We start from the raw sequence: 22589 nt of genomic DNA, 5'->3' as shown, positions 1-22589 counted from the left end.
TAACAGTCTATCAATTTCGTCTACCTTTTCAAAGAACCAGTTTTGGTTTCATTGATTTTTCTCCACCACTTTTCTAATTTCGATTTCATTACTTTTCATTCCAATCTTTATTATTCCCTTCCTCCTGCGTGCTTTCAGTTTAGTTTTCTTTTTCTTGATTTTAAGGCACAGGCTTATATTTACTGATTGAGGATATTTCCTTTTTTTCTCATACAGGTATTAAAAGATACAAATTCCTAAGTAAGCACTGCTTTAGTTGCATCTCGTACATTTGGATATGCTTTATTCTTACTTTATTCCGATGAAAATGCTACATGATTTCCCTTTTAATTTCTTCTCTGACCTAAGGGCTACTTAGAAATATATTAATTAGTTGGATATTTAGAAATGTTTTTGGATTCCTCAAGTTTTCTTCTGTTATTGATTCCTAATTTAACTTCATTGTGGTTGGAGAATATACTTTGTAAGATTTGTAAATCTTACTTTGTAAGATTTCAATCATTTTAAATTTAAATTTAAGATTTGTTTTGCTTCTATATGTGCTCAAAGAGAATGTGCATTCCCCTGGTTTTTTTTGTTTGTTTGTTTTGTTTTGCTTCTATATGCGCTCAAAGAGAATGTGTATTCCCCTGTTGTGTAGGACGTTCTATAGTTGTTGGTTAATTATGATTTTTTAAAAATGTCAATGAATATCTACTACTGATTCATGCTATCATGAATGAACCTCCAAACCTTGCTGAAAAAAGAAGGCAGACATAAGAGATCCCATGTCGTATGATTCCATTTATATGACATGTTCAGAAAAGGCAAATTTATAAAGACTGAAAGTAGATTAGTGATTGCCTGGGGCTGGGAATGGGAATGGGCATTGATATAGGATCTTACTGAGAGGATGAAATTACTCTATGGTGAGGATTGTACCATTTGGTAAAGTAATGAAAAATTATTAAATTTCCTGCTTAAAATAGGTGAATTTTATGATATGTAAAGTAAGATAAATTAACATGGATATTTATATATCAATATAAATAATGCCAATAAAAAACTCATTGGTCACATAAGTATCCATGACATTAAGCCCTTACTTTAAAAATTAAAAAATAATAAAAGTTAGTAATTAATAAATTAATAATACCTGGTGTCTCAGTCAGCTAATGTCCAACTCTTGATTTCAGCTCAGGTTATGATCTCAGGGTTGTGAGACTGAGCCCTATGTTGGGCTCCAGGCTCAGCATCAAGTTTGCTTAAGATTCTCTCTCTCTCTCTTTCCCTCTCCCTCTGCTCTTCCCCCTACTCATGCTCTCCTTCTTTCTCTCTAATAAATAAATTTTTAAAATCTTTAAAAATAAAAAATAAATCTTTTAAAATTAAAAAAATAATAATAAATTAATAATAAAATTTGTTCCCTTTTTTCCACTGTAACGTCCTAAAATACTAAAACTGTATTTGGGTAACTGAACAGCCCTAGTGATAAAGGCAAGTTCATTACAATAGAATTCTAGCTCCTAAATGTCCAAGATATAAAAGGATTTTTAATTTTCAAAAACTTTTTTATTAAAGATTTTATTTATTTGAGAGAGACAGAGAGTGAGGACATGAGTGGGGGAAGGGGCAGAGGGACTGAGAGAGGCAGACTCCCTGCTGAGCAGGGAACTGATGCAGGGCTTGATCCCAGGACCCCAAGATCATGACCTGAGCCAAAGGCAGATGCTTAACCGACTGAGCCACCCAGGCGCCCCTAAAAAAGGGATTTTTTAAATGACCATTGGCAACTCCTGATAAAATAAATGACTTGGGGCAACAATGATAAGTGGATAATCATGAAAATTAGGATTACTAGACATTATGTACCCCGAAATGCCATGAACATGAAATATAAAGCATCCACTACTAAGTTATCTTGCCAAAAGTTAAACCTGAACCTAACTAAGCTTTTAGACTTAACTTTCCACTTACAGGAAAGTGGGGCTGGAGGAACAAGTTAAACAAAAAGAACAGGAAAAAAAAATCAGGTAAACTGAGGGTGTAACACACTATGCAGGCCAAGTGTTCAGGTTTCTTTAACAACAAAAGAATAGTAAGGGGATGGGGGATTGTTCTAGATGAAGACAGACTTAAGAGATACAATACTGAAATGCTATTTAAGAACCTCGTTTGGACCAGAATTAAAAGAATCCAACAGTATGAAGCATTTACGATTACAAATGCTTCAGACATCTGAAAATGAAATTACTGATAATTTAGCTCCACTGATATTGGTACTATAGTAACCAAAGAAAAACACTGTATTTTTAGACATACATACAGCAGTAATTAGAGGTGAGCATCAGGGAAACACAAATCAAAACCATGATGAGATACCACCTCACACCTGTCAGAAACACAAGAAAGAGCAGGCGCAGGTGAGGATATGAAGAAAGGGGAACCCTTCAGCACTGTTTGTGGGAATGCAACCTGGTACAGCCATTCTGGAATACAGTATCAAGGTTCCTCAAAAAGTGAAAAATATAACTACCCTACAATTCAGCAACTGCACTACTAGGGTATTTAACCAAAGGATAAAAAATACAGATTCAAAGAGGTACATACACGCTGATGTTTACAGCAGCATTAACAACAACAGTCAAACTATGGAGGGTCCAAATGACCATCAACAGACGAATGGATAAAGAAGATGGGGTATATACATACAGTGGAATATTAATTGCCCATAAAAAAAAAAAAGAAATCTTGTCATTTGCAATGATGTAGATGGAGCTAGAGTGTATTATGCTAAGTGAAATAAATCAGTCAAAGAAAGATAAATACCATATGAACTCACTAATACATGGAATTTAAGAAAGAAAGCAGATGAACCAGGGTGCCTGGGTGGCTCAGCCAGTTAAGCATCCAACTCTTGATTTCGGCTCAGATCATGATCTCTGGGTTGTGAGACTGAGCCTGTGTGGGGCTCTGTACTGGGCATGGAGCCTGTTTAAGATTCTCTCCATGTCTGCCTGTGCCCCTCTCCCACCCCTTCCCTCTTCCCCCTACAACCCCTAAAACAGAGCACATATGGGAAGACGAAAAAGAAAAAAAAGAGAGAGAGAAACACATCATAGGAGACAATAGAGAGCAAACAGGGAAGACTGAATGGCTCAGTCAGTTAAACTGCTGCCTTTGGCCCACGTCATGATCGAGGGTTCTGGAATCGAGTCCCACATTGAGCTCCTTGCTCAGAGGGGAGCCTGCTTCTCTCTTTGCCTTTGCCTACCACTATGCCTGCTTGTGCTCTCTCCCTCTCTCTGACGAATAAATAAATAAATAAAATCTTAAAAAAACAAAACAAAACAATAGAGAGCAAACTGAGAGTTGATGGAGAATGTGGAGGATAGGCTTGATGGGTGATGGTTATTAAAGAAGGTACTTGTGATGAGCACCGGGTGTTGTATTTAAGTCCTGAATCACTGAATTCTACTGCAGAAACCATTATTGCATTGCATGCTAACGAACCAAAATTAACAAATAAAAAGAAGTAATTAGAGGTAAAATGACATGGCATCAGGGATCTGCTTTATTACAGTAACTACAGCACAAAAGAAACGAAGCTAAAACCGAGTTTGATGAGGCTGGAAAATCCTCATGCATGTTTGACCTGGATGTTCAGTTTCGGTCTTACCCTTTAGCTTTGAGTATGTTTGAAACTTTCACAATAAGTTTTCTCCATCAAGAAAAACAAAATAAATTGAGTTGTGAGAGTTGACTACAATTGGCACACAACTTTTTGGAACAGAGAAGATAATTTCCCACAGAAATAAAAAGTATACAGTGTCTGGGGTCCCAGACTAGAATAGAATGACTTACTTTCTGGCAATCTCTTTGAAAGTAGATTGAAATAATTCTTCCATAACATGTTGCTGTTCCCGACAAAGAATTTCTGTCATCAACTGCAACAATACAGGACTTTGAGATAATTCCAATGCATCTAGAAACTAGAAAAAAAATAATAATTTCCTTGGGTCTTTATCTTTGTTTTGTTCTTACAAGTACTAATAACAAAATAGAAAATTAAAACTATGTTTCACAGAGAAGTAACAAATGCTAACACTTTTGCCATCTCTGCAGCTACAATGAATGCCTGGCATATAATAATGTTTGCTAAATATTTGAGTTTTGATTCTTTTAAGGTTTTGCAGATGTTTTTTCTTCTTACAGCAGTCAGGATCTTCTGAAAGATCTGATTCCAGGTTCTGTAATTCCACGACGATGCGCTTTCACTGAGGTCTTTGTCTTCACCATTCCAGGTACTCTAGGGGCTTTTTTTATCTTGGACACTTCTTTTCCACACCATCTTCGTTGCACAGCCGCTGTTCTAGGCTGTTCATCTAATGTTCTCTACTCTCCCATTTTCCATCTCGATGTCTGTCCGTTCTACTTTCTAGGAAATATCCTCAATTTTACCTTCTGTTTTGTGAATTTTTTTTAAATTTTGCTTTTATATATTTAATTTCCAAAAGAACTTATTTGTTCTACTTCATGGACACAATACGTCCTCTCATCTCTGAAGCCACTGTTACAGTTTCTTTGATGTTCTCATCTCCCATCTCCCTTCGTTGACTCAGTTCCCTCTGAGTTCCTTTTTCATGTTGATTTACTTATTTTTAGGTTGGAAGCTTCCTTCAAATGTCAGTGACTGTACTTATATTTACTTTAGCACATTTACATTAAGAGAAAGTACTATAACCATCAGGTATGCTATAACCATCAGGTAACAGACTGCTTAGGAACAGGATACTTAGATGGCACCTACATGATGGTGTAACCCCATCAGTGACCTGCTCATTGCAGGAATGCACCATTTAAGAAAGGTGACTGGCAAGCTAGAGGCAGCATGTACCCTGAGCACTGAGAGTGGCACCACCAAGTTCTTTCCCCTGGAACTACATGCAGTATCTCAGCATTAAGGCGCCATAGCTTTGAACTATTGTCTGTGAGCATCTTGTTTTATCTCAATCACCCTGTGCACCTGTTAGCAAGATGTGTCCTTTGGTATCAAAAGGGCCTAAGAGAAGATATTTTTTGGGTCTGGGAATGCTCAAAAAATTCCTGCACATAATGACAGTACAGACAAAAGGTTGATATCCAGGATCTATAAAGAACTTCTCAAACTCAACACACACAAAACACATAATCATATCAAAAAATGGGCAGAAGATATGAACAGACACTTCTCCAATGAAGACATACAAATGGCTATCAGACACATGAAAAAATGTTCATCATCACTAGCCATCAGGGAGATTCAAATTAAAACCACATTGAGATACCACCTTACACCAGTTAGAATGGCCAAAATTAATAATACAATAAACAACGTGTGTTGGAGAGGATGTGGAGAAAGGGGAACCCTCTTCCACTGTTGGTGGGAATGCAAGTTGGTGCAGCCACTTTGGAAAATAGTGTGGCGATTCCTCAAAAAATTAAAAATAGAGCTTCCCTATGACCCTGCAATTGCAGTACTGGGTATTTACCCCAAAGATACAGATGTAGTGAAAAGAAGGGCCATTTGTACCCCAATGTTTATAGCAGCAATGGCCACGGTTGCCAAACTGTGGAAAGAACCAAGATGTCCTTCAACGGACAAATGGATAAGGAAGATGTGGTCCATATACACTATGGAGTATTATGCCTCCATCAGAAAGGATGAATACCCAACTTTTGTAGCAACATGGACGGGACTGGAAGAGATTATGCTGAGTGAAATAAGTCAAGCAGAGAGAGTCAATTATCATATGGTCTCACTTATTTGTGGAGCATAACATGGAGGACATAGGGAGATGGAGAGGAGAAGGGAGTTGAGGGAAATTGGAAGGGGAGGTGAACCATGAGAGACTATGGACTCTGAAAAACAACCCGAGGATTTTGAAGGGGCGGGGGGTGGGAGGTTGGGGGAACCAGGTGGTGGATATTATGGAGGGCACGTATTGCATGGAGCACTGGGTGTGGTGCAAAAACAATGAATTCTGTTATGCTGAAAAGGAAAAAAAAAACAAAAACAAAAACAAAAAAAGCCTGAACCAAAAAGAAATAGAAAATATAAATAGCTCTCTATCAGTTAAAGAAACAATCTATAAATAAAAATCTTCCCAAAAGAAAACTCCAGGTTTAGATAGCATTACTGATAAATTCTATCAAGCATTCAGAGGAGAAATAACAACTAATCCACCACAAACTCTTTCAGAAAACTGAGGAGGAAATATTTTCCAACTCAATTAACAAGGTTAATATTACCATCATATTCAAATCAGCCAAAGATCACCAGAAAAATCACAGAACTGATAACCCTTTATTAACATAGGTGCAAAAATCCTTTAAAAATATTTTTAGGGGCGCCTGGGTGGCTCAGTGGGTTAAGCCTCTGCCTTCGGCTCGGGTCATGATCTCAGAGTCCGGAATCGAGCCCCAAATAGGGCTCTCTGCTTGGCAGGGAGCCTGCCTCCCCCCCTCTCTCTGCCTGCCTCTCTGCCTACTTGTGGTCTTTGTCTCTCTGTCAAATAAATAAATGAATTCTTTAAAAAAAAAAATTCCTGCACAAATTAATGGTAATTGCTTCTTTGCTTTATGCCATTTTGGCTTTAAAAGTTCTCACAGAAATGTTCCACTTTTTGGATAGCAGAGAAAACCTGTATGTAGTTGTTATAAATAACAACAATCTAGTATTGTAGAGAAGAAACAAATAATCTATCACCTTGCTTAAGCCACTGATATTTTAGATACTTTCATCTGTATATTAAATAATATAGGTGATAATCACTAGGTATTTCTCAAATAACCACTACTTTATTTCTTAGCTCTTTTTGGCATTAATTTTCAAAATTTATATATTACTCATAGAATATTTTACAAGATTTTTCTTTCTTTTTTTTTTTTTAAAGATTTTTATTTATTTATTTGACAGACAGAGATCACAAGTAGGCAGAGAGAGAGAGAGAGAGAGAGAGGAGGAAGCAGGCTCCCCGCTGAGCAGAGAGCCCGATGCGGGCCTCGATCCCAGGACCCTGAGATCATGACCCGAGCCGAAGGGAGAGGCTTTAACCCACTGAGCCACCCAGGCGCCCCAAGATTTTTCTGTATAAAAGATTTCAATTTAAAATGGGAGCAAATGAATTCCGAAGGATTTAGATATGCATCTGCCTCCACAGCTACCCAGCTTTCAAAATGAATAGAACTGAATTCTTAAAGTTACAATATATCTCTGAATCTGAATATTTCACTTACTTCTTTTCATCAAGAAATGTAACAGAAAAACAATCTTTTAATTTCACTTGGTACACTAAAAACTAACCTTTTTCATGCAGTCTACATAATTATTGTACCGCAGAGTTCCTGGGGGAAATTCTTCAGACTTCATAGGGAAATTAGAAACGATAAGGTTTTCAAGAACATGCTTAAGGTCCTCAAGACTATCTCCAGTAAGACTGGTGAAGAATGGAAGAAGAATTACAGCCTGACCCTGTGGGAGCAATGCAGACATATGAAATTGTACTAGTCAGTGCTTACGTATCCTACAGAATAAATAAAATTACTGTTTTCTTAAGGCTTTTCAAATAAAGCAATGTTTGGATTCAATGAATGACTTTAGAATACCTTCTAGATTACACTGAAAACCAACCTGAACACAATACTCTATCTTGGCTTCTACTCTAGAGGCCAGTGGGCCAACTCAGGGCTATATATGTGTAATTAAATAAGATACTGTATGATGATGCTGTGTGATTTCTTCTTCTACAAATATAGACTCTAATAGAGATACACTGGGATAAGTTTGGTGTGGAAAGAGCATACTGAATAAATTATGGGATAATTTATAAATATTTCTCACAGAACTAATTCAGAACTTCATAATGAGCTAAAAGAACTAGGAGATATTTCCTATCTCCCTTGCATGGCAAAAAAGTTTCCTGGCTCCCTCATACAGAGGAATGAGAAATGTGATTAACCACAAAACAGAAAATTCCAAAGAAATATCCTTATGGTCTACTAAAAAGACATCCTTCATTAAGGCCACATTTTATTAGAGCATAAAATCTAACTATTATAGGACTTTAAAATTATAATATTAAGTTCTTAACTCTAAAAGTTACCAAGATATTAAAAATTACCAAGATATGTTTATTAATAGAAAAATGACAGAGTATTGGTTTAAATTCAGTCATTCACTAATACAGCAATTCTCAAAAAAGCCAATTTGAACTACATATGTGAAAAAACAAATATTAATTCTTCTAAGTATGGGAAACTCATTGTGATTATATTTATCATTTGGAGAGACAAAAAAGAATGCATAGATCAAATAACATGATGCCTTCAAGGGTAGGAGTGGCTGCATAGTTGAAAAAGACATGCCCACAGACAGATGGCTATTAAGGCTGAGTGACAGGTACACAGGAGTTACTCTCTGCTTTTGAATATATTTGAAATTTTCCATAATAAAAAACAAAACATCACAAATATGTAAAATTATAAAATGGGAAAATAATGGAGAATGTAATCTGAAAAAAAATCTTGTGCATCACTTACCTTTAAATGTAAACCCAACTTTGAATCAGCAAGTAGACTAGCATATGTTGTAAAGACTTCAGGGAATGCACTGTGACTTATATTAAAGGATACAGACGAATCAATCTAAAGGAGGGGAAATAAAACATGATACATTTCTATATTATCCCTCTAATTTCCATTAACATATTTTCCAAGTTTTTTAATTTCAGAAATAATCTACAAATTTGTTCGTTGGCTTCAACAGTATTTTAACAATTCTTGTTCTGAAATATTTTAAATCTATCTGGTAAGACAATGCATGTAGACACTAACAAGGTAAAGTACGGGAAGGGATAATGAGTATAAATGATAATAATGGAAAAAGTATAAAATGTAAGATAATCACAGGAACTGTCCAGTGAAAATATTTTTTACTTATCAAACCAATGAACTTCTTTAGAAATCTCCATCATATTTTTAAAGATAAAACTTACAGAGTCTAAAACAACTTCTTTTTTAAGGTTTCCCAAGATACCTGCAAAATTTTGGCCAGTAAGGTCAGCACTGCTGTTTTACTTTCAGGAGTAGAATCTTTGGCCCACCAGGAGTCCCACTTCTTCCAGTTGTGCAGAATTGTACTTGCAAGTTTCTGTCCTTGGTATTTCTGGCTGGCTCGATCCCTGAAGCTCTGATCTAACATACCATTCAAAACGGTGCTCACCTGAAATAAATAAGTGTGTGGTACTTGAAGAAAAATCCTCAATAGTAAGACTGGTAGATACATAACAAAATCTACTTTCAGATCAAAGTTATACTTGGAAAATAAAGATGCTATTTCTGTAATAGCTATTTATTTCATAACTCCTCAAATTTGAGAAGAACAACTTATTATGTAAATTTTCCCACAAAAGCATAAGGTGTGAAATCATGTTCATCCTATTGCTTCTTTCTTAGTTGGGAGCATTCTCGATGAGAGGAAGAATTAACTCTCCTCTGTTACACATGCACAGAAGCATACACACATGCTTGAACACACATTTCCTGTCCCACCACCTTTCCAATAGTTGACATCCTAATTTTGGTTAGATTAATATTCAATATTCTTATCGTTATGACAGTGCAATCATTTGTACACAACATTCTGATCTCCCTGAAGTATTAACTTGCCTGCTTTCTTTGTTGTTTTCAATGTGCTTATCATTATTTGCCATCACACACTTCTTAATTAATGAAATCGCCTCAAGACATCTAAACCCATCAGAAAGTCTATCAGCTCCACCTCAGTGGCAACACAGCTCCCACTCTAGAATGTCTTTGATCTCTGCCCTCTGGGTGTCACTTCAGCACCCTCCAGGAGACTGGTCCCCTTCCCTGTGTTTAAGCCAACTTCCCAGATCCAACATCTTCCTCTTTCTTGGCTGACTGATGAGAGTGCATAGGAGATAAGATTCCTTTAGATCTGGCACATCTGAAACACCTGCATTCATCTCTCACCCATGACTGATAGTCTGGCCAGATTCAGAACTCCAGGTTGGAATCTTCTTTGCTGAAATGTGAAAGGAATTTGGCTTATAGTCTTCTAGTGTCCACTCTGCAGTTGCAAAGACAAATGGCATCTGATTTCTTGATCCTTTAAATGTAATCACGTTGTCTCTTGCAGAAACTTTTTAGAATCTTTTTTCATGGTGAAGCACCTAGGGTTCTGAATTTTCAAGACATTTGTTCTATGTGAGGCTGCTTTCATACACTGTGCTGGATATTCAATGTCTCTTTTCCATCTGGAAGCTCCAGGCCTTCATTTCTGGGACATTGTTTTGAGGGTCTGTCTTTCCCCTGGGAAAGAGGTCCTGGTGATGGAACCTATCAGTGGATCCCAAGTTTCATCATGTTTTCTCTACTACTTTCTGTTTTGCCTTTTTACTTTATTCTGTGTGAGAGCTCCTAAATTTTATCTTCCAAAATTATTTCATTTTCAATTTCTGATGCTTATGCTTAATTCCCAAATGTTCCTTTCTTTTAGTGTTCTTTTCAGTAGCAATTCTTATTTTGCCAATAAGCTGTTTTCTCTCATGTCTCTGAGGATCTTTTCTCTTTACATTTCCATCTCACTGAATAGTCTCTGTGTCAAATGACTTTTTACCTGCCTAACCCTTTTAGAATCCATTTCTTGATGCCTGGTGCTCCCTGGCTATTGGCACATACTGAAGAACTGACTATAAGCACTATGCAGTGGCCAAGGCTCACTGGCAATATGCATCAGTGTAGGTTGGTGGGGCAATGATGACACTTAATCTTTATTTTCTCTTAGACCTGTCAAAATATTCCTATATCCTGCCTGAGGGTATATACCTAACTGACCATATTCTGGGAGCCAAACTGTGGGAAGAGAGTTAAGAGCCTCAATGTTCAGAATTCAGGGAGGCTTTCACTTAACTTCCCTGTTTCAAAAAGGTATTCCTACACCAAAGATAAACAAAGGATCATAAAAGACCATTATGAACAATTATTCATCAACAAATTGGACAACCTAGAAAAAAATGGATAAATTCCTAGAAACATGCAACTTACCAGGATTGAATCTCGAAGAAATAATCTGAACAGACCAATTAATAGTAAGTAATCAAAAACCTCTCAACAAACAAAAGTCCAGGACCACATGGCTTCACTGGCGAATCCTACCAAACATTTAAGGAAGAACTAAGACCAATACTCAAATTCTTCTAAAAAAAACTAGAAGATAAGGGACACTTCCATACTCATTCCATGAGGCCAGCATTACCCTAATACCAAAACCAGACAAGGAAACTACAAGAAAAGAAAATTACAGGAAAATATCCCTGATGAGCATAGATGCAAAACTCCTCAACAAATATCAGCAAATCAAATTCAACAATATGCTAAAAGGATCATATACCACGATCAAGTGAGGTTTATTTTAGGGATGCCAGGATGGCTCAACATCTGCAAATCAATTAGCATGATATACCACATTAACAAAATAAACGATAAAAATCATAGGGTCATCTTAATAGGTGCAGAAAAAACATCTGATAAAATTCAACAATCATTCATGATAAAAACTTAACAAATTGGGTACAGAGGCAACATACTTCAATGTAATAAAAGCCACATATGACAAAAGCACAGCTGACATCATACTTGATAGTGAGAAACGGAGAGCTTTTCCCTTACAATCAGGAACAAGAAAAGGATGTCTAGTCTTACCACTTTTATTCACCACTGTACTGGAAATCCTAGTCATAGCAATCAGAGAAGAAAAAGAAAAAAAAAGCATAAAAAACAGAAGGGAAGAAGTAACACTGTCCGTCTGCAGAAGGCACAATATTAAATAGAGGAAACCCTGAAGACTCCACCAAAAAAAAACTATTAAAACTAACCAATAAATTCAATAAAGTTGCAGGACACAAAATCAATTTTTAAAATCTGCTGCATTTCTATATACTAATAACCAACTATCAGAAAGTGAAATTAAGAAAACAATCCCATTTACAATTGCACCAAAAAGAATAAAACACCTAGGTATAAATTTAGCCAAGGAGATTAAAAACCTATATGATGAAAACTAGAAGACACTGATGAAAAAAACTGAAGACAAATAAATGGAAGGATATTCTGTGCTCATGGAATAGAATTATTAATATTGCTAAAATGTTAGTATTATCCAAAGCAGTCTACAGATTCAATACAATCCCTATCAAAATTCCAATGGCATTTTTCACAGAAACAGAACAAGCAATCCTAAAATTTGTATGGAACCACAAAGACCCTGAATAACCAAAGCAGTCTTGAGAGAGAACAACAAAGCTGGAGGCATTATGCTTCCTGATTTCATGCTATATTATGTCAAGGTAATCAAAACAATGCAGTACTGGGATAAAAACAGACACATAGATCAGTGGAACAGAATGGAGAATACAGAAATAAACATATGCAAGGAACCAAGAATATACAATGGAGAAAAGATCGTCTCTTCGATAAATGGTATTGGGAAAACTGGATAGCTACATGCAAAAGAATGAAACTTAAGACCTATTTCACACCATACACAGAAATCAACTCAAAATCTATTAAAGGCTTGAACTTAAGACCTGAAGCCATAAAATTTCTTAAGGATAAGCTCCTTGACATTGGTCTTAGCAATGATTTTTTTTTTTTATTTCACACCAAAAGCAAAGGCAACAGTAGTAATAAACAAGGAGAACTACATCAAACTAAAAAGCTTCTCTACAGCAAAAGAAATCAATGGCCATGGTCGCCAAACTGTGGAAAGAACCAAGATGCCCTTCAACGGACGAATGGATAAGGAAGATGTGGTCCATATACACTATGGAGTATTATGCCTCCATCAGAAAGGATGAATACCCAACTTTTGTAGCAACATGGACGGGACTGGAAGAGATTATGCTGAGTGAAATAAGTCACGCAGAGAAAGTCAATCATCATATGGTTTCCCTTACTTGTGGAGCATAACAAATAACATGGAGGACACAGGGAGATGGAGAGGAGAAGGGAGTTGAGGGAAATTGGAAGGGGAGGTGAACCATGAGAGACTATGGACTCTGAAAAACAATCTGAGGGTTTTGAAGGGGCAGGGGGTGGGAGGTTGGGTGAGCCAGGTGGTGGGTATTATGGAGGGCACGTATTGCATGGAGCACTGGGTGTGGTGCATAAACAATGAATTCTGTTACACTGAAAAGAAATTAAATAAAAAAAGAAAAAAGAAATCACCAAAAAATGAAAAGGCAAGCTATAAAATGGCAGAAAATATCTGTAAATCATGTATGTGATAAGGGGTTAATATTCAAAATATATGAAGGACTCATACAACTCAACAGCAAAAACAAACAATCTAATTTAAAAATGGGCAGTAGAACTAAAAAGACATTTTTCCAAAGAAGACAGTCAAAAGGTAAATGAAAAGGTATTCAACATCACTAATCACCAGGAAAATGCAGATCAAAACCATAGTGAGATATTCTCTCATACCTGTAAGAACAACCAGCACCAAAAAGACAAAGGATGTGAAGAAAAGGGAACTCTTGTGCACTGCTGATGGGAATGTAAGCTGTTGCAACCACTATGAAATACAGTGTGACAGTCCTCCCAAAAATTAAAATCAGAAGTACTATATGGTTTGGCAATTCCACTTCAGGGTATTAATATGAAGAAAAGGGGATCACTATCTAAAAAATATATCTGCACCTCCATGTTCATTGCAACATTATGTATAATAGCCAAAGACATGGAAACAATCTAAGTGTCCATCAACAGATGGATGAATAAAGATGTGGTATATACATATACAATAAAATATTATTTAGCCATTATAAAGAAGAATATTCTGCCAATTATCACAACACAGATTTGATCCTGACAACATTGTGCTAAGTGAAATGGGTCCTACAGAGAAAGATAAATACTGCATATCATTTATACACAGACTCTAAAAAACCAAACTCATAGAGAACAGACTGGTGCTCGCTAGAGGTAGGGGTTGGGAAGCTGGGCAATATGAATGAAAGTGGTTAAAAGTACAACCTCCCGTTGTAAGATAATTAAGTTCTGGAGATATAATATACAGCACGGTGACTAAAGTTATGTATCATGTATCTGAAAAGTGTTGACGTGCTTAAAAGTTCTCATTGCATGGGAAAAATTTTATCTGTATAAGGTGATGAACACTAAACTTATCACAGGAATCATTCTGCATGATTATCAAATTTGATTAAATCAAATCGGCATGTTGTACACCTAAAACTTATATCTCCATAAATGTGGAAAAAAGAAAAAGAAGAATACTTGTTCATCTGAATGGTTATAAAATAAACAAAATCAGTAGTTTTCTGATATACCACATCCTTGTAAAGAAAATATAAAGTGGGGGAGCCTGGGTGGCTTGGTCATTTAAGTGTCTGACTCTTGATTTCAGCTCAGGTCATGACCTCAGGTTCATGAGACTGAGCCCTGTGTCAGGCTCCATGCTCAGCCAGGGAGTCTGTTTCTTTCTCTCTCTCTCTCCAATCCCTTTTGGCCCTCCCCACTCGTTTTCTCTCTCTCTCAAATAAATCTTAAAAAAAAAAACAAAGAAAAAAGAAAATAGGGGCGCCTGGGTGGCTCAGCGGTTTAAAGCCTCTGCCTTTGGCTCAGGTCATGATCCCGGGGTTCTGGGATCGAGCCTCGCATCGGGCTCTCTGCTCGGCAGGGAGCCTGCTTCCCCCCGCCTCTGCCTGCCTCTCTGCCTACTTGTGATCTCTGTCAAATAAATAAATAGATAAAATCTTTAAAAAAAAAAAAAAAGAAAGAAGGAAAAAGAAAATATAAAGGAAAAGTATTCCATTTACATGTACAACTCAATAGCATCCAGTATCTAGAAATGTTCTTAAGAAATGTGCAGTAACTAGATGAATAAAATGATAGCATTCTATGTAACAGTATGACAAAAAAGATTTGAGATTATGAATAAAGGTTTGAATAAATGGGTAGACGTACCTTAGAAAAAATAGGCTTATGTTTTAAAAAGGTCACTTTGGTTTAAATTTACTCTGTACATGGTGTATTATCACTTAAAATCCTTACTATATTGTGGAAAGGGTCGTGAGGAACCTGACAAAACAATTCTAAATTTTACTTTCAAGAATATGCAAGTATGCTTTTTGCATTATTTATATTTGTTAAAAAAAGAACCTATAAAAGTAACAGAAGAAAAGATAGGCAGATTTTAAAGATAATACGGGGGTGGAGAAGGCCTTTCTAAGTACAACATGAAAGACGGGAATGACAGAAAAGAAGATTAATAAATTTAATTATAATAAATACTTCTGTATTGAATAAATACTCCAAGTAAGATTGAAAGACAAATAGCCAATAGGATAAAGTACTTTCTGCATACATGACAAATGTCTACTATCCTTAATATACAAAAATCTCTTAAAAATTAGTTAAGAAGTTTCACCCCAACAGAAAAATGTGCAAAATAAAAAAATACAGCACACTCAAGAAACATTTTTGCTGTTCAAAAATACTAGTGAGAGACTAAGGTCAGAAGAGTGTGAGAACTGATATTAAACTCGAGAGATCAAAGTACAAAACAATTCCCATTTGTGGAATAATAAGATTTTTTTATCTGGTATAAAGTATTTCAAACTTTATGTCATTGCTCAAAGAAATACTGGTGTTATATACAGAACATGACTTTAATCTTGACTACAGGTCTTTCAATTAAAAAAAAAAAAGTATCCTACACTTAACTCTGCCTAGAGTGCCCCAGTGCAGAGATACTTATCCCTTCCAGAGATTTGGCTGCCCACAGTGTCCTCAAGTGCAGTAGGATCAGTCCCTTGAGGACAAGGCAAGGCCAGAAGACCTGGCAGGGGCCATCTAACATTCACACAGTCCTCCCCTTTTCAGGCTCTCCTTTGCATCCTGCTCCCAGTATTCTGGAGGCCCAGGACTCCATCACCAGACCCCAGAAAGGCTGGGTTCTGCAGCACAAATCAGCCGCCCATCACCCCACCACTATGTTACACTGCAGTTTTCTTGGACTCTGAAGTCTGTTACAACTTGTCTTTTTGGTTTCTAGCTTCCAAAATGCTGTCCATCTTATTGTCACTCTTGTCTTTCCTCCTTTAATGCGTCCTTTAACATTGTGCTTTAAAAAACAAAACAAAAAGACCCATTTCTGTCACTTAGAGGGAACTTAGGAGAAAGCAGAGGTAAATATGTATGACTTTTATTCATTACCTTAATCAGAAGTCTGAACAGCTTCAGAAATCATACTGTCCTATTTCCTTGGTGTCATGGATCTACTAAAAGTTCATTTCTAACTTTAAATACAAATACCTAGTACAACCTGCCACAAGATACTCCCCTACAACAAGCACTGTTTGGAATAAAAGCTTAACTCAGAAAGAAATTATACATTCTCCCTTAAAATGGTCATTCCTAGTACTTCCCAGCTCCTGTCTACAGACTCAGTTAAATTCCAAAATTTTATCAGTTTAGCAAACCAAAGTCAACTATATATTAAATACTCCAGGTTCAATGTGAAGGGGCAAAGAGGGCTATAGCACGCAGGAAATAATGACTCTCTGTACCAACCTGTGAAAGGACCATGACTACAGAAAGCACACGGAGTGCACAAAACCAGCTGGCGGCTGGTGCGAAAACAAAGGTGGGCTCAGGCCTCACGACAAGCTTATGAGCCAAGACACCACTTCTTCATAGAAATTTATACTATATACCTGTGCCTTGTAACATTTGGCCTAGAGATTCTGGGGGAGTGAGAGATTAAAAAAAATAATCAATGTTTCAATGTCCATATAACATTATTAAACATTCATTAAAAGTTGGGTTTTCTTTCCTTTGATTTTGTTTTGAAACAAAATCTTTCCTTCCGGGAAGAGAAATTGTTTTGTTTAGACATTTCTGGAGAACATGGCAATCTTTTTATAGTCATTATATAAGAAAATATACTTCACTTAAGTAAAAATTTCCCAATGAACTCACAAGTGTAGATAGTGTGCTAGATGGGGGGCAAGTCTTTTGCTCTCTGGTCCAATGAATGGAGTTTGATGGTAATTCTTGCTTTAAGTAAAAAAAGTAAAATAAAAAATAAAAATTTCTTTACCATTTTGGGATTATCCACAGATGATTTCATGAGCTCCAATACAACAAGATCTAGATTTTTCAATAATTCAGTGTTGATTGTCTCTGAGAACAAGCTATAAAAATACTCTCCATGAGAGAAGCTGACCATGTTTCTCTGGGACACTCCTGAGGCTGGCATAGATAATACTGCTGTGTCCAGGAGAAGATTCACAAGGTGCTCACACTGAAAAAGCAAGGAAAGGTACAATGACATATGTACATATTTTACCTGTTATAGAAAGATTACTGGGAAGCTGCTAACTTTGGAAGTGAAAAATCACACAGTAATGTCTAAGAGAACCTGGTATTTGAAGGCCTGGGTTCAGGTTTGAATTATATACATTTCAATGAGCTTGCATTTTCTAGGTGTCATTTAAGGAAAGAAATCTTTCTTGACTCATGTTTCTCCCAAATTTCCAGAAAATCTTATTATAGTTGCTTTGAGGGGAGAGGGTAGTAAGGGCATTTTTAGACCATTTAAATATGTAATTTGTTTACATTAAGTGAACAAATGGGCAAAGAAGAGCTTTCTGCTGCAGGAAAAGACAGGTGGAAGGAATGAACGCAAAAGACTGGCTAGCAGATCGCAGCTACAGCAGAGACTATTTGAGGCCAGCCCTGGACAGTTCAAAAATCCATGAAGGTATCTTTTTGTGGTGCCTCTGAAATTATCCTCCAGGAGTGCTCCCAAATCAGCCATCTGAAGATCACAAAGGACAGGGGAAGAGGAAGCCACTGTGTCAACACAGTTTATATTTGCAAAATGTTCTCTGCCTTATAAAGTCTTTGTGGAAACGAAGTGCGATAGACAAAACCCCGTCTTAAGAATACCGTCCTATTTCTTTTATTAAAGCAAATCTTTTAGAAAGGAAGTCAGATCAAGGACTTACTAAATTACTAAATTTAGAATTCCAGCTAAATTCTTATTTTTAGAAGCACACTGCAAGTGAGCTGTATAATTACATCATTAGGATAGCATAGCATGTAGCTGCTGTTCCTACCAGTCCTCCAAAAGCAAAGGCCAACTCCAGAAGTCCATTGGCTAATTGCTTACAACTGGGGTCTAGTGAAGGAAAATACTCTCGTTCATCTCGTTCATCTCCAGGTGCAATGCTTTTATAAACCAGGGAAAGAAGTTTTGTGCCAACAGAATGAGGCTGATCTGCAGACTAAAATAAAGTGAATATAGATATTTTATAAAATAAAATAAATAAAGTGAATAAAGATCTTTTATAGAAACACACAATTTTACACCTTTCATGAATTAAAAAAAATCCATGTTCATAACAATGACTACATTCTAATTGTCAGGAAAATGTTCACTCAACTTTGCTTTCCATGCTATATTTTTTCACTTATACTGCCTAGCCACAGAGGCACAATACTAGTTCATCCCTAAAGTTCTTCAAAAGGCTGTTGGAAATATAAATGTCCTTCATTTTATATTTAAAAATTTTAAATTTATATTCTAAGTTAACACATGTCTAGCACAAGTAATTCTTTAATACCTATTTCAGCACATTCCATACATACAGGATGTTTAAAACATATATATATATAAATGGACTAATTAGCTTAATAAAGCTAAGAGAAAAGTGAAAAACAAATTGGCTGTGGTTACCTGAGATGGTAATACAACATGCAAAAAACCAGCTCTGTGAAGTTGTTTACAAGCTGACACAACAGACACCAGCTTGGCCCTGTCCACATAAGCATCAGGGCCATATAGGTCAACAGCACAGAGCTCCTCAATGCTGCCATGTGAAAAAAAAAAAAACAAAACAACCAAATGAGATGAGTGTTGATCTCACTAAACTAGCAGGATACAATGAAAAATTACATGTGTTCTGTTATAAAATGTGTTCACTGACTAATTGACACTCAAATTCATTAAATGACCTTGGAAAGCAAACACGGGTTAACAATGAACATGGGGCCCATGAGCTTATCCAGTCATGGAAATCAACATGGGGCTAAGCCACATCTGAGGCTTGCTTACCATCAGGTACAGGGAAAGCATGTGTTAAATAGATGATTTTCAAACAAATGATGAGATCCTTTACTTTAGGAAATGGGGCTATAGCAGAAACACACACAACTGCCAGAGTATGTTACAATCTTAAATTCCAACACAACACTGATCCCAAGCACGATCTGAATGCCCACCTCCGTGCTGTTATTTTTTCCTTAAGGTGCATCTCCAGGGTGTCTTTGTACGGGGACGTCTTTAGTGCTTTTATTAGCTTTACACAAACATCGGGAAGATGATTCATAACTAGGACGTCACCAATGTTGAAACCTATGCTCGAGGGCTCACATAGTGTTTTCACCAAGAGTTTCATAAAGTTTTTGTTTTTACATAAATCCTTCTCAAGGAGCTGTAAAAGATGATTTGAAAAAAAAAAAAAGAAAGAACTAACGAACAAACATCTATTAGTCAGCACTTAGATTTTCAGTAGCGTAAGGTCCATGAAGCTGGGAATTTTTGCCTGGCTAGGGCTGGGATTGGAAACTTCCTCTGTAAAGGGTTAGAAAATATATATTTTAGGCTTTGTGGGCCCTATGGTCTCTGCTGCAACTGCTAAACTAATTGCCATTATAATGTGAAAACAGCCACAGACAATACATGGACAAATGGGCTTGGATGAGTTCCAATGAAAACTTTACAAAAGCAGGCAGCAGGTGGGATTTGGCCTGTGGACCATAGTTTTGTGGCCCCTGGTTTAGAGAGATGTTGTATCTGCAGATAGGGCCTGGCATACAGTAGATACTTAGTATGTATTAAATGGATAGACTGACTGGACTTTGTTTATATAATAAGCCTCACAGATACATTTACAAGTAATGCATGTTTCCTAAGGCAAATGTTTGATCAATTGTAGCATAAAATGCGATATACAATAAAACACTTAGAAAAACTATTTTGCATTTTATTCACACAATAAGAATTTGAAATACATGCAAAATTTTATTACTTTCAAGAACTCAGAACTCCTACAGCAATGGAAATTTCTAAGAAAGCCAAAACCACTTTTAATAGGTGTTGGAAAATATTTTTCCAGTGCCAAATACTGACTCCAAACTAACAGAGCACCAGAAGTGACCCACCTTCCAGCCTTCTGGGTAGGTGCTGAGCAGCACTGTGGTAAATTCCATAATCCGGACCACAACTGTGCATTTGCTGTAATTATATCTTTCTTCCTCTTGTGGGCTGGGTCTGTGACCTGTTGTCCCAGTGCCAAAGCACTTTTCTGCTGCTGTAATATCATGCATAGCAATGTTTTCTAAAAAGAAAGCAACTGCTTTCCAAAGTGAAGACTGTGTTTCAGTACCTAAAAAAAAATTATACTCAATTATTAACATATGCTTCCTTCTAACTCCACTACGATTAATGTAAAATTCCTTCAGTATAGGCATAATATACTTTTAGTCAAAATTCAAATAGAAAAGGTTTAAAAAGTATGCACACCAATTTCTATCAAATGTTAGAAAAGCTCATATGCTTTGATCCAGCATTGAAATTTTATCTGAATGAAGTAATGGCAGAATTACAAAGATGTGTTTATACAGATGTTCACTTTAGCATTTTTTTTTTTAATAATGAAGAAACAGAAACAACTGAAATGTCCTTCAAAGGGGCCAAAGAGAAACAAATTCTGGTAGTGGTCTTTTTATGGGAACAACTGCATTAACTCCCAAAAGGACTTTTTCATTAAACTTGCATGTCTAAAAACATGAAGGTGCTGGTTCTCCCGTGCCCCCATCCCTACTTCTCTCATGATTACCTCAATCTTGCTTATGGAAGAAAGACAAAGCACACTTCTCCTCTCCTCAGTCTTACTGCAGTTTTGTACCAGAGGGTAAAGACCTCCCAAACAAAGGGACAATCTTAGGAAGTGGTGTACATGTTGAAAGAGTAAAGGTAATGACTTAAGAAATGCTTTTATAGAGGTGCATGGGTTGTTCAGTCAGTTAAACGACTGCCTTCAGCTTACGTTATGATCTCAGAGTCCTGGGATCAAGCCCTACATCAGGCTCTCTGCTCAGCAAGGAGTCTGCTTCTCCCTCTCCCTCTGCTCCTCTTCCCGCTCATGCTCTCTCTCTCAAACAAATAAAAATCTTAAAAAAAAAATTAAAAAAAAAATCCTTTTATAAATCTGAGGGTTTCTAATTGTTTCCATAAAATTTAAGTTCATCAAAATGCCAACTTGACATATCATTAAAAATAATGTTGATGACAGATCACTATGTATTCAAAGAAATGAGAAAAAAACTTATTGAGAATTTCATTTTCAAACACCAAATATCCTTGAATCCAGCAGAGCAGAGGCTGTATGACACATTCTAATTACAGATATGCTAAATGTGGAAAAAAAATGAGCATTTTAGCATTATTCAAATATGACACTTGTTTATGTGACAAGTTATTTTTTAGTAACTTCTATACAAAACATAAATAGAATTCTAACCCTATAATTTTAAATTTTATGTGCAATAATTATTCAACAAAATTTTTATTATGTTTATATTATAGTGGTGACAAACATAAAGTGCCCTAATAACAAATGCAATAATAATACAACACAGAAGAAACCTGTGACATGTAGACCACTTTGTTACAAAGACATAGAATTATGAGTAAAAAGATAAGCATAAAAACAGAATACTTAGGATAAGAAAATGTCAGGGGTTAGGGTCAGAATAATTCAGAAACTTGCAAAATTTCCAATAAAGAAACTGTTAAAGCTGATGATGTTAAATAAAAAACCTCTAGAGTAAAACAAAACAAAACAAAACCTCTATAGTATTTAGGCTCCATTAAATATATATATTTTCTAAATTAACATATAATGTATTATTAGCCCTAGGGGTACAGGTCTATGAATCGCCAGGTTTACACACTTCACAGCTCTCACCATAGCACATACCCTCCCGAATGTTCATAACCCCACCACCCTCTCCCTCCACCCCTCCCCCCAGCAACCCTGTTTGTTTTGTGAGATTAAGAGTGTTATGGTTTGTCTCCCTCCTGATCCCATCTTGTTTCATTTATTCTTTTCCTACCCCCAAAACCCCCCACGTTGCATCTCTACTTCCTTGTATCAGGGAGATCATATGATAGTTGTCTTTCTCTGATTGAGTTATTTCGCTAAGCATAATACCCTCCAGTTCCACCCACGTTGCAGCAAATGGCAAGATTTCATTTCTTTTGATGGCTGCATGTATTCCATTGTATATATATACCACTTCTTCTTTATCCATTCATCTGTTGATGGACATCTAGGTTCTTTCCATAGTTTGGCTACTGTAGACATTGCTGCTATAAACATTCGGGTGCACGTGCCCTTTCAGATCACTACATTTATATCTTTAGGGTAAATACCCAGTAGTGCAACTGCTGG

The 22589-nt window shown here is 36.4% G+C and overlaps 1 protein-coding gene across 1 annotated transcript in view; it reads right to left on the bottom strand.

The window, feature by feature from the left end:
• Positions 1 to 22589, bottom strand: part of PRKDC (protein kinase, DNA-activated, catalytic subunit) — a 230245-nt gene that overhangs the window by 127571 nt on the left and 80085 nt on the right. Inside the window, exons 32-40 of the mRNA XM_080801920.1 lie at positions 20296 to 20519; positions 19354 to 19565; positions 18809 to 18941; positions 18189 to 18356; positions 17168 to 17371; positions 9056 to 9241; positions 8560 to 8664; positions 7325 to 7492; positions 3844 to 3971 (exon numbers count right to left, since the gene is read on the bottom strand). Of these exons, the coding sequence (XP_080658046.1) occupies positions 3844 to 3971; positions 7325 to 7492; positions 8560 to 8664; positions 9056 to 9241; positions 17168 to 17371; positions 18189 to 18356; positions 18809 to 18941; positions 19354 to 19565; positions 20296 to 20519 (1528 nt within the window). The remainder of the gene's footprint in view (positions 1 to 3843; positions 3972 to 7324; positions 7493 to 8559; positions 8665 to 9055; positions 9242 to 17167; positions 17372 to 18188; positions 18357 to 18808; positions 18942 to 19353; positions 19566 to 20295; positions 20520 to 22589) is intronic.

This window comes from Martes martes (assembly GCF_963455335.1).
Source record: "Martes martes genome assembly, chromosome: 4".
NCBI classification, from domain to species: domain Eukaryota; kingdom Metazoa; phylum Chordata; class Mammalia; order Carnivora; family Mustelidae; genus Martes; species Martes martes.
Note: the sequence above shows the minus strand (reverse complement) of the source record. Positions and strands in the feature narration are given on the sequence as shown.